The following is a 12,362-nucleotide window of genomic DNA, read 5'->3' as shown; positions in this document are numbered from 1 at the left end:
CTTTGTACAAGGCTCCAGGATATGCCGCCAAAACGTATAGTGGTACTGCCCTTGTCAGGCAAGGCGTCATGTCAATGAATACTGGGCATAGATGCCGGCGTTGGTGTTCGGAATTGAGTCGATTTCTTATACTTTATGCTTTTGTCCTAGCTTGCAATTCAGTATGTCGGTGATGCTGCAGTTCGACACCTCTAAAGAGCCAATAAAGCGTGTGAAGCCAAGTGTGAGATCGACAGGGCAAAGGGTTCCAGTTAGCTCGAGAGCAAAAGATGACTGTATCATGGCCGAACCAGGGGTTCAAGGAGTCAACGTCATCGCACTTAGACAAGCTTAGCCGCCAAATTCAGGGTCTTGTGTCTGATTAGCATGGAACAACCCTGATGGAATCTAGCTATGTAGTTAGTACAGGCTATAAGCCACAAACAGCAGCATCCCTTGCACATTTCGAGGTTTTGAGGATGAGGCTTGCGATTGAATGCCTTTTCGAGCAGGTTCTCCCCAGCTTCCATACCTAGGTAGCTATGAGCCACCGAGCCAGACCAGCCCGTCGTGTCGGGGCACGCCAGTACAGAAACGGCTATGGATAAACGCTGGTACCGGCACGCAAGAATATGAGAGTTTACGCCTTATGCGGGAGCGAGCGCCGCTGGGAACTCGGAGCCCGGCGAGAGCGAAGACGATCTACAGATCTCTGATGAATAGATTCTCTTGGCGACGAGAGGCCATTCGGCCAACTTACTTGCTACTTGGCCGAACAGTGAGACCGAGACCATGAAAGGGGAGAATTTTATGGAAGACTCGTGTTGTCATTACCGACATGAGTCGCATACCTGACGTGGTAGGCGCACAACTCACGGAGAATTTTGATGTCCTCATGTGAAGACCGACCAAGGAACTTGTCTTTCGCTACCTACCTACCTACCTACCTACCTACCTACCTACCTTACGGAGTACCTTATGCGCTTTCGCAACTATTGGTTCGATGTACGATAATTCCCCTTGCGGTCCCTAAGTGAGGATAACATCCTCGTAACTCGGTTTCAATTTATGGCTAACACCCGGACATCAAGTGACCCCAGGCTCTCAACACTGAACCCCTCGTGGGCCTCAGAAAAGCTTGTATTGACTTCGTATATCGGAAGTACCCTGCCCAGATCTGGGGCAGCACGAGGCCATCAAAATTTATTACGCAACCAATTTCTATGACTGGACATGGCCTCTTAGTGCCCTGGCCAAGTGGAACTGGCGCACGGGTACTTATGTCTACAGTACTTGTCCTAGACTTGGGTGAGCTTTAACTGAGCCTCATTCTTCAAATGGACAAGGGTTGAGAGGAGGACAGCGCTATTCAACCAGAGGTTGAAAGAGAGAGTTAGGACAATTTGACTCGAGAATAAACTTCAAGGTAGTGCAGAAGAAGCAGCTTCAGCTACAACGCCCAGCTGAAGAGATCTCGCCCTATAGCTCACAACCCAGTAGCCCAGGTCCGGGGCAGCCTAGTGAGCACAAGGCCAGTCTAGGCCATATACTCTATGACTGGGCGCAGTGGTTCGGTGGGGGGAAAGGCCGCAGCGCCTAGGAACCTATCGAATTTTTTTCTCTTTCCCCTGTTTAGTTGATCATGGGAACACTTCCAGGGCAGGGGAAAATTTGGTAGCAAGTTACAACATCAATCACGAGGACTTGGCATTGAGTTAAAAACCGTCACTACCGCCTCCAGCTAAATCTCCTTCACTCAAATAAACTTTTCTCTTTATCATTACAATTCCTTAGAGACGTGCTCCTGAGCGTCCGACTTGACAAATTTTCAATCTACTCAGCAACTCCTGGACAGCCATTAGTTTGGTTGTTAGTCACTCAAGAACACGGCAACCACCTACACAACCACTACCCCTCAACAAACAACAACACCCTCTCTTCAAAACTCACACATCTTTCACAATGCTCTCCTCTCACGGTCGAGGTGGTGCTGGCAACATGGCCGACTCAACCCACACTGAGAAGACAGATCCCAGCAAGCTCCAGACTCCCGTTCTCAAGGGCTCTGTTGTCACCACCGGCCGTGGTGGTACAGGCAACATGGCCAAGAACGATGACCCTCGTGAAACTCGCAAGCGTCAGGACGTTGAAGCGTAAGTTTTTTTTATCATCCCCCCTGCCAGTCAATATCAGGGATCATTCCCTCTGGAATCGTTGCTGACTCGAGACAAAAGTATCCCTCGACGCCCCTCATCTGGTGCTCAGCATTCTGGCCGTGGTGGCGCGGGCAACGTCTTCAAGGACAAGGAGACAGAGTTGACCCGCAAGCCCAGCAACGACGAAGCTATCACTGACGAGGAGGAGCCCAAGTCTGCCAACTCACCTAGTGCTGCTGGCGAGTCGTTGGCTCAGAAGGGCAAGAACTGGCTCTTTGGCAAGAAGGTATAGGACTTCAATGACCTCCAAGTTTCAACATGCCCAATTCTAGAGATGAGAGGTTTCATGTTCTACTGCTATTGGGTCTAGTTATTTTACAGTACAGCTCGGTGTTTTGGCGCCTTTGATATTGAATCTGAAGCAGGGTCCTGGCTACTAGGTAGACAATTTTATGAAGGACGCGTCAACATACAGGACAAAGGGTGGAAAGGGGGAAAAGCAAAAGTCAAGATACCAATGGTTCCTATTTATTAAACGATTTACAAACAACGGGTTATTTTTCTCAGTACCTTTGACCAGGCTGTTTTACTATGTTACATTTTTTTCGTGTCTACTGGTAAGGTATTCTCTCAATCCTTTTCTGATGCCCCCCCCCCCCTTATTTACTTTGATGTTCAACCCAGCATAGACACATGATAGCTCAAAGTACGCCTTCATCAACACAGCACACATTGATTTTTTTGCCATTAGTTCTTTTTGGTCAAACGGTGAATCTCCTCGAAGTAGTGCTTGAGATGATCAGGGTTTACGCCAGGTGTAATTCCTGCAATAGGTCAGCCCCACGTCCAGCCCAGTATTGTATCGCAGAGAACTTACCGTGGCCAAGATTGGCGATCCAGCCCTTGTTGCCGACCCAGAAACCCTCGACCATCTCCTCCACGGCCTTGGTGATAGCCTCCTTGGTACCATACAGTACCCCTGGGTCAGCATTGCCCTGGAACACAATGTTGCGGTCACCTCGGATCTTGACGGCCTCCTTGGGATCATGTAACCAGTCCATGCCAACCACATTATAACCCAGGTTGCAGGCAGAGTCGAGTGCGTACCAAGCACCCTTGGGGAACACGGTCATGGGAACCTTGTCCACGCCGAGGCTCTGGAGCTTGGCGGGAAGCTTCTCAGCGATTTGCTTCAAGTAGGGCTCAGAGAATTGACGGTAAGAAGAAGGGCCGAGCTCTCCTGCCCAGGAGTCAAAGACCATCACCAGCTATAAAGTTCGCAAGTCAGTCATATATAGTGCAGTTCTGGAGGAGAGCATTCTATACCTGAGCACCAGCCTTGACTTGAAGTGCCAGATGATCCACGCATATATCGGCGATCTTGGCCAAAAGCTTCTTTGACTCCTCAGGATACTTGTAGATCCATGTCTTGACCTGCGCAAACAGCTTGGTGCCACCACCCTCGACCATGTAGCAGAACAGCGTCCAGGGAGCGCCGCAGAAACCAATCAAGGGCACCTGTCCCTCAAGTTTCTGGCGTGTTAGTGTGATAGCGTCGTACACGTAGCCGAGTTCAGCGGCAACATCGACATTCTTAGCGAGCACCTGACCGTACTGTCCGTCATCGGGGTTCTGGAGCGGGTTCGGGAAATGAGGGCCCTTCTTCTCAACCATCTCAACAGTCATACCCATTGCCTGGGGGATGACAAGAATATCGGAGAAGATAATGGCGGCATCGATGAGACCTGCGAATCGACGGACAGGCTGTAGGGTGATTTCGGTTGCGACTTCAGGGTCGCGGCAACATTCGAAGAAGTCTCGGTTACCTTTGGCTTCGTGGTACTCGGGTAGGTAGCGGCCGGCTAACAATTGATCAGGTCAGTATTGTGTGCTTTTACCCGTCGGTCAAGATATCTTCTCACCTTGTCGCATCACCCACATAGGAGGGCGTTCAACGGTCTGACCTAAGTTGCAACACAGCAAGTCTCAGCACAATTCTTCCCATGATTCTCACAACTGAGGCTTGGACAACCCACCCCATGCTGCGCGAAGCAACAGGTCGTTCTTGAGAGGTGCGAAATCTTGCGACATTGTATGTGCTGTTCAAATTATAGGTAGTCAAGTCAAATTGGTCCAACAGCTCAGGAATAACTGCAAGTTACAGATTGTGACTTTTAAAAGAAGTTCCAATTAAACTACAGATACCCCGCCGAGGACTGCCCATATGGAATCATAGTGGAGGGGTCCTTTTCTTAGGTACACTTGGGGGGCCGAGCTTAGGTACTGAGCATGGGCAAGGTTGATTCCAAATGAACCAACCAGGCTCACCTCCATACAAGCCTACCTCACCCATCGGCACTCGGAACTTTGGACGGACCGACACGCTGTCATTACAACGCTGCTAGGCACTCCAGCGCGTTGTTAGCTGCTTTCAAGATCCATCCATACGAAGCTATACCCACAACCTCGAACTTCAATACTGTCTCCCTACAATCGCTCTCATCTGGAAAAGCCTGACTTGAGTGGCCCATCTTCATCCGCAACAATGCCTTCCGAGCGCGAGCTTCAGATTAACCCCATCGTTCCCGAGTCTGTGGTCCATAACACAAAGGTTCGCTCCCTCGCTCTTCATGAATGTTGCTATCACTAGCGATCCATTATCCACGCTCAAGTTCCTGCGAGCTGATCATCTATACAGGCTCTCTCCAACCTCCACAGCCTTACCGCGTCTCTGTTCGGGGTCAGCGCCGGTGTCCTCGGCCTCGAATCTTATTACGGTTTCCTCGTCTACATCATCTTCTCCTGCATCACTGCTCTCCTCTTTTACGCCCTCAAGGTAGCTCCGGAATCACTCCCCAAAGGCCACGCTCCTCTCGATCCTTCTCGTTATTATCGTGGCATGTTCGAGTTCTGGCTCGGTGGCATCTTCAATGGCGTCTCGGGCTTTGTCTTAACTTGGACATTGTTTTATGGTTTGGTTCGGGCTTAGATATAAAGCATCATATATCAGCATACAAATGGCGTTTCTGGAGTTATGATACAAGATATCCAGAGAGACATTGTGACTTCAAGAAAGCAACTAGTATTTAAAAAGCATCATCCAAAAGGGCAAGCTAGAGGTGTCGGTATTCTACACCAAAAACGCCAAATGTTCAATCATAAATCTCAACAACTTTTCCAACAAATCCTTCTAGTCCAGATTTATCCTGACTTCCGCCTTCTAATAGTATGACTCGTGAGCCCATCTCAATCCATTCACGGTGATGGATAAGCTCCAAGCCCATCTCCACTCCGCCCCTCGTCGAATCAGTTTTCTCCTTCTCATTACTCGTTTCGAGGTCGTCGTTGAGGTCGAATATCTCCTCAATGTCGTCTGCTTCTCTTGCTCCTGCTTCCCATCCTGGACCTTGACGCGATATCTGACGTATGCGAGCCACCGTCCGAATACTGGCGATGTAGATATTTACGAAGGAACCGATTGCGAGGGCCTGAGCATCTGGGTCATCAAAGACGGCCGTGAAGCCGCTCGCAGCTTGCAACTTCAACCCCGTGTCTGCCATATGTTTCGACGGTATCGCCAAGATCATGCCACGCCGAATGCGTGGGGGCTCAATGGGAATATTGGAGTCCGGATTGCCGTTCTGGGAACGGTGTGAGAGTGATTGTATGACGAGACCGATTGATCCGGCTTGTCCAGATTCAAGAGTCAGAACAGGGAGTCTCAAGTTACGTATGCTCACAATCTGAGCGTCATGCCATTCCCCTGGAGTCGCTGATGCAGAGACGGCATTTTTCATGGCAATGCGGGCCAACTCTGCAGAAGAAGGGTGCGAAATCGAGAGTCCGTAGCTACCAGGAGATTGCCTATCCTCCGGGGTTAAGTCGCGAGCTTCGTCATCATTTGGTGGGAAAGGTCCAATAACAATCTTGTCCCCAACAGCGAGTCGTCCAAACCTGAGATAGCCTGACACGACAATACCAGGGTCTGCTTGTTTTCCCAAGGCACCTGTCATGTTGCTGTACGACGTTGGCAGAGAAAAGGTATCGTCGATATGGAATAGGCATTTCGGCTGCTCTGGATTCAACGCCATCCCAACATAGTCACGAGCGGTCGGTGTTGGCGGCAATGGCAGGTTTTCCAAAAGTGCATGCAGGAGGCCAATACCACTTCCTCTTACTGCACTTGTGAATGCTATTGGAACAATTTCGGTTAGGTTGCCACTCTCCGAGATCCCCTTAAGTAGGTCTTGGACCTTGGCCGAGTCATCGTCAGGTACTCGGTCCAAATCGCTCCATACCTTCTGATCAGGCCGCAGGATTTTGGGTATACGCCCAGCTTCTTTGACGGCCGACAAGATCTTGTTTGTGGTTTTATGCGCGCTTGTCCTGGAAGCGAGATCCATTTTGGTGATGACAACTGCCAAAGGGATATCCAATTTGAGTGATAATGTAAGATGGGCTTTGACAAGATCAGCTCCCACTGATGTGACTCCCAGAACATCCTGCGTTGAGGATGTTACCCCATGTCCTTTGGTGGCTGTATCTCCATCATCTACAGCCAAGCACAAGATTATCCAATGAGGTGCCCAGTTCATCAGCCCACGAAGAACTGTCCGGCGATATCTTGGATGGCCAGCAGAGTCAGAAACAAACACCAAGCGACCACCCTCGGAACAGTCGTGTATATCGACCCAAGACTCGATGTTTCCGTGACTGTAGTTTAGAATTGACTGGTCTTTGTATCCGATGAGTTCCTGAGCTATTGAACTGGTAACCCCGGTGGCCACTTCGTGTCTATGCTTGAGCAAGCTGAGTCGACTATTGCCACGCCCGTTGTCTAGTGTCCCGGTTGATAGAGTCCCTAAAAGACTTGATTTACCTGATGTGGTAGGACCGGTGAAGGTGACTCTTAACTGTGGTGTTGTTGAACTACCACGGCTAGGTACGGCAGCGCTCTCTGTAATGGCTTGCTCGTTCTTGTGAGAACTATTAGATCCGTTCTCCTCATCCAAGAAACCAAAGTTGGGCTTGACAAGTGCTTCGGCAACCCAGAGTTTTCCGTTTCTAATAATTTGAAGCGGTGAGGCAACAAAACTGTCGACCAACTCGGTCGACTCGACCCACTCGCAGTCACCAACAATGACTCTCCGATGAACTTCAACAGAACAACCTAAGCTTGCGGCCATTACTCTTAAAGTTGTGAGACTCTCTTCCATCTCATCTTTGGTGAGGCCAACAAGAGTGCCATCATCAGCGACACCAATCTCGTACAAGGCTCCCCTTGATTCCTCCAATCCAGGGACAAGTTCACTCAACTGCACAGGAGCAGAAAGATCAACACTGTCATCGGGTAGTCTTGGAATTGCCAGCTCTTTAGAACTGGATGCGTGATATGGAGAGGACTGTTGCAACCTCCACAGGAGCTGGGTAGTCAAGTGCTGAAGCCTCTGTTGGCGGGTTTGTTCACGAGCCTGGCTAGAAGGTGTGAGAGAGGCGGTTGAGGGCATATTCAATCGAGCGTGGCGCGATGTTCCGGCAGTGCTCATACTCTTAAATACCCTCCGGGGTCGGAGGAGTAGGTGAAGCTTGTATTCAGTAGGGCCCTCTTGTGGTTCGGCCTGTAGTTTGATGACCCCATACTCAGATAGTAACCCTGGCTGAGGTTCTTGTGCTGGTCGGCGAGGCTCTGTACCCTGAGCACCCTCGTCCTTCCCTGACACGCTTAGCGGAGTCCAAGGCGAAGACACCCTTGGAGGATCAGGGTCATATGTGAATACAGACGCCATGATCGTGTTGTAGTGGGCGTAGGACTCTTCAGAAGGTTTAACACAAAATCCGATAAATAAGTGATGCTGAGTAGGGGTTCTCAAGATATTGATGACAGCATGTGCCGATATAAAAGCGATAAAAGGGGAGAATATCGAGTATAAAGAAAAGGGACAGCGTAATATATCCGGAATATCATCTTGCTGATTACTTGAAGAAGTATTGGGAGTTGATCCAAGTGTAGTGATCACGTCTCTGGAGGATTGTGTTAGGGCGGTCAGTTGCCAGCTCAGGAGAGGAAAGGCATGATTGAGAGGAAAAGGGAGCCTTGGTGGGTTTATATAAGGTAAGGCAGTTTCGGTCGAGTATGACTTTTTCGGCAAGATGTATGACTGCAAGATGAAGGTTTCCACGCTCTTTAGCTTTTGAAAATTGAAGATAGAAAGTAAATGTAAGGTAATGGAGGCTGAATAAAGTCTCCCAGCTGGCGAGTCAGAGGTGACGCATCGGCCAAGCGACCAATCAAGAGAGTCTTAGGGGAACCTGGGATACCGTGATCGCCTTAATGGTCCCTTCCGTCAGTCTATATCATTGAACGGCCGGAATACATTTTGGGTAGGTACCTAGGTAGGTAGGCAGCCCAGGTTAGGTAGCGGTCACAGTAATTCTCTTTCTACCATTCTAGCCCTGCCTAGTAGCTTTACAACATTTCATATAGGTAAGTATCTGATACTTGATCTCAGTCACTATGTTAGTTAACAATAGCTCTATACACGTCTGTAAATGCTTCCTTTTTTCTTCTTAACCATCATAGTACCTGATGCTCGGTACTTGTTGTCTCTGTGGGGCCCTGAGCCAGTACCTACCTTACCTATGGCCAGTGGATTGATCCAGTCGTCCATACTGAGTCGGTTATGGGGTACTACCCTAGCTCCCAGTTGGTCTTTAAAATAGGTAGGAGAAAGGAAAGGAAACAGTTTACGGTTAGAATGAGTACATCTGCACCTAATGATCTAAAGGCGAAATAGGCACATCGAGATACCTGGGTCATCTCCTTTGGAGTTTCCATTTGTCTAAGACTACCTACCTACTTGCTGAGTACTGTTGCAAGCACTTAACTATGACCCGGTCTTAGCATGTAGTGTTCTTAAAAAGAGATCGTTTCGAGGTACGTTAATGCCAGCATATCCTGCCGATAGAGCATCTAGTCGAATATTCAGATTGCACGCTCACAAGGTCCATTGTCTGTCAGTGAGTCACCCACCTGCTGGTGCAACAACCAAAGATCCCAATTTCAGCTTCAGCTTCGGAGACAATAAGCTGGCCAAAGAGTCATAAAACCTCTGTTCTTTCTACTGGGGAGTAATGGTTCGGCAGGCCTTGGACACAATTGTGATGTCCTCATTCCAGAGCTTTTCCAGAACATGGAATACCTATGTAACGAAGCCCTTCAGTCATGGGATAGGCTCCACAGGTGAAACTATATTGATACAGGAGTCTGACTCTCACAGTTGCTCTTCAAACAAAGGCCAGGGTCGCTTTGGCTTTACCGTGAACACCTCTAAAGCTTCATATCTAGCTCCAGGTCAAACACATTAATATTCCATGCTATATAGCTTGAAACGAGTATTGTGAAAAATACGGCCTGGATGAATTTATGGATGCCTTCGTCGAACGAAATCGGACACGCAGGCGGCGCCATGGCTGACGCATCGAAATGGCTGAGCCACTCTCTCGGGATAGACGGCGATGAGACCCAAAGCCACATTTGCTGGCGACTCTTAAGTACTAAGGTACCTTGCCTGTCGCAATAGAATAGGTATAGTAGACAACCCACTCAACGCATCGATATTGCTGCAGGACTGCAATGAAAACACAATGGCGAATGGCCGCCATGAAGAATATGCTTGAGGATTCAGGGACTTGTCATGGAGAGAGACGGGAGGGTCCAAATTGCGGCTGCAACACCAGGGGCCTGGGATTAGACTAAAGGGTCTAAGTGCAATTCTCTGGATCGGATGTATTGGATCTCGGGCGCTTGTTGGGCGCCTATTGCATAACGAGATCATGCCTTGCAAATCGAAACCTTCTATCAGTCTAGGCCTGAGAGGCGTGTGCTCCATGCCCGAAACGATGGAAGAAATAAAGGATAAGCACGCCACAAGCATGAAAAAGTACCTACCTTATCCAATCCTTTTACCTTAGACACGGGTGAGTTTCGACGTTCGAGTGGAGGGGTCAGGGGACACCGCCCAGGCTAAGCCCAGGGTCCGTTCTCCCCAATAAACCACCGGTACCTCTAGTTAACACTGCAGCAAACCACTATCGGCCCTCTCTTAAGACAGCACTATCATCCTCTTTTCCTTTCAGCCCTTCCATTACTTTCATAATTCTCTATTTCCTTTCTCACTACCTAGCGCAATTTACCGCAACAACTCGTGAGCATCTCAATCCCGTTCCACATCCAACAAATCTCGCCATGAAGAAGTTTGGCTTCGGAAAGAAAGGCGATGATGGTGATGACGCCAACCGCCACGCCCTCTTTGGTCGCAAGAAGTCGTCTCAGTCCAGTACCTCTGAGAATCCTTATGCCAAACAAGGCGGAAAAGACCCCTATGCCGACGACGCAAAGTATGCCAACGTAACTCCTTACCAGCAAGCCCGCGCTGGTCTCAACAACGGCCCTGCCGCCCAGGCTCCGAATTCCTACGGTGCTCCCGCTCCTGCGCAAGGAGGCCCCAATTCTCAACCCCAGCCTCCGAGCGGATATGGGGCTGACCGATACGGCTCCGGCGGCGGCTATGGTGGAAATCGATATGGCGACTCTGCTCCTCAGAACAGGTACAACAGTCCCGGCCCAGCTGCTGGTGCGAGAGGCCCCGGTGGCTATGGTGGTTTCGGACCCAGCGAGCCTGACACCAACAGAGACAACTTGTTCGCTGGTGCTCAGGAACGCCAGGCCCAGAAGCAACAGCCTACCAACAACGGTCCGCAGTCAGGAGCCGATGGTGGCTCGTACGGCGGTTATGGTGAGGAGCGCGAGTTGACCGCTGAGGAGCAAGAAGAAGCTGAATATCAATCCATTCTGGCGGAGAAGCGACAACTTCAGCAGGACAGTGCATCCTCTGTCAACCGGTCGGTACAAATGGCCCGACAAGCCAACGAAGTCGGTCGCGCCACCCTGGCTCGCCTAGGAGCTCAAGGAGAGCGATTGAACAACACGGAGAAGCATCTTGATCTAGCCGCCAACCAGAACAAGATTGCTCAGGACCGGGCTGCCGAACTCAAGACACTCAACGGAAGTATGTTTGCCGTGCATGTCAGCAACCCTTTTACTTCCAAGCAACGCAAGCAAAAAGCAGACGATGAGGTTATGGCACGCCATCGATCTGAGCGAGAACAACGAGAAGCCACCCGCCGTGATGGTTTCCAAGCCAACCAGCGCATGGAAGGCAACTTCAGAGACATGAGCACCGTGGGTCGGCCACGACAGCAACCTCGTAAGAAAGATTACGGCAAATTTAACCTTGACGATGAGGAGGGAGCGGATGAGCTTGAGGACCAGATCGATGATGGCATCACCGAGCTTGAGGGCCAAGTGTCCATGATGAATATGGTCGGCAGAGCTATTGGCAAGGAGGTTGACTCGCAGAACAAGCAGATCGACCGTATTATGAACAAGGCAAGTGGTGTTCTCAATTTTAAAGCAAGAATTATTTTGCTGACTTAGCACAGAGCGATGCTGTTGACGATGCCACGAGAATGAACCGAGAACGATTGGCCCGTATCAAGTAAGGGGCAATTGAGAACACGATGATACATAGCAACTGTGTTGGGATAGGGGACGATGAGCACATTGGGATTTAATATGTCTATTTAGACGTTTCTATTACAGCATCGCAGGTTAAATCCCGTCTTGGTCGTGATCAACTGTATAAACCAAGTAAACAGAATCTGGGTTTTGGAGCATTCTCACAGGCATGCATACATGAAAGTCGAACGACGTTTAAGCATCTAAGAAGACGTATGTTGATACTTGCGGGTTTTCGGAGCCATGTATCGGGCGTCCAAGGTATTTTATGTCGCCTCTGAATCTTGACTTCGTCGACTTGAGCTCTGCACATTCATTGATATGGAGGAGTATTGAAGCAAACGACCCATAATAGTTGTATTGTTTAGGGACAACAGGTAAATGTTCAATTACCTGTGAAATAAAGGTTGAGACAACTTCGAAGATTTCTAGATTTTTTAGATTTGGTTGTTTGATATTTGATATTCAAACCCAGTTTCTATCATAGGTACGCAACCATATTGAGCGGCGACTCTCGAGCATTGGTAACTTGGGATGGGGAAGCAGGGATATATCAGGCCAGGATATCTAACCTTGACCGGGAGTCTAAGTAGAGATTTATGGTGTTTAGATTTGATTGCATCCAACGAAAGCAAGGTATATTTGATGGC

General features: G+C 49.4%; 5 protein-coding genes across 5 annotated transcripts; 3 read left to right on the top strand and 2 right to left on the bottom strand.

Annotated features, from left to right (window-relative positions):
- Window positions 1-1,941: 1,941 nt before the first annotated feature.
- On the top strand, window positions 1,942-2,427 carry FSUBG_7325 (uncharacterized protein; the record flags this gene model as incomplete). The annotated part of the gene is made up of 2 exons (XM_036685619.1): window positions 1,942-2,132; window positions 2,214-2,427. The coding sequence occupies 2 exons, from the start codon at window positions 1,942-1,944 to the stop codon at window positions 2,425-2,427; spliced, it is 405 nt and encodes a 134-aa protein (XP_036537193.1).
- Window positions 2,428-2,882: 455 nt separating this feature from the next.
- On the bottom strand, window positions 2,883-4,226 carry FSUBG_7324 (uroporphyrinogen decarboxylase; the record flags this gene model as incomplete). The annotated part of the gene is made up of 5 exons (XM_036685618.1): window positions 2,883-2,959; window positions 3,013-3,403; window positions 3,462-3,997; window positions 4,058-4,099; window positions 4,172-4,226. 5 exons carry the CDS (start codon window positions 4,224-4,226, stop codon window positions 2,883-2,885), a joined length of 1,101 nt encoding a protein of 366 aa, XP_036537192.1.
- A 454-nt stretch (window positions 4,227-4,680) lies between these two features.
- Window positions 4,681-5,124, top strand: FSUBG_7323 (uncharacterized protein; the record flags this gene model as incomplete). The annotated part of the gene is made up of 2 exons (XM_036685617.1): window positions 4,681-4,746; window positions 4,834-5,124. The coding sequence occupies 2 exons, from the start codon at window positions 4,681-4,683 to the stop codon at window positions 5,122-5,124; spliced, it is 357 nt and encodes a 118-aa protein (XP_036537191.1).
- A 163-nt stretch (window positions 5,125-5,287) lies between these two features.
- Window positions 5,288-7,921, bottom strand: FSUBG_7322 (GTP-binding protein 2; the record flags this gene model as incomplete). Its single annotated transcript, XM_036685616.1, has 1 exon — window positions 5,288-7,921. The coding sequence occupies one exon, from the start codon at window positions 7,919-7,921 to the stop codon at window positions 5,288-5,290; it is 2,634 nt and encodes an 877-aa protein (XP_036537190.1).
- A 2,459-nt stretch (window positions 7,922-10,380) lies between these two features.
- Window positions 10,381-11,631, top strand: FSUBG_7321 (synaptosomal-associated 23kDa; the record flags this gene model as incomplete). The annotated part of the gene is made up of 1 exon (XM_036685615.1): window positions 10,381-11,631. The coding sequence occupies one exon, from the start codon at window positions 10,381-10,383 to the stop codon at window positions 11,629-11,631; it is 1,251 nt and encodes a 416-aa protein (XP_036537189.1).
- Window positions 11,632-12,362: the final 731 nt, after the last annotated feature.

This window comes from Fusarium subglutinans (assembly GCF_013396075.1).
Source record: "Fusarium subglutinans strain NRRL 66333 chromosome Unknown NRRL66333_c0000092, whole genome shotgun sequence".
Classification (NCBI taxonomy): domain Eukaryota; kingdom Fungi; phylum Ascomycota; class Sordariomycetes; order Hypocreales; family Nectriaceae; genus Fusarium; species Fusarium subglutinans.
This window is presented reverse-complemented; position numbering and strand designations above follow the sequence as displayed.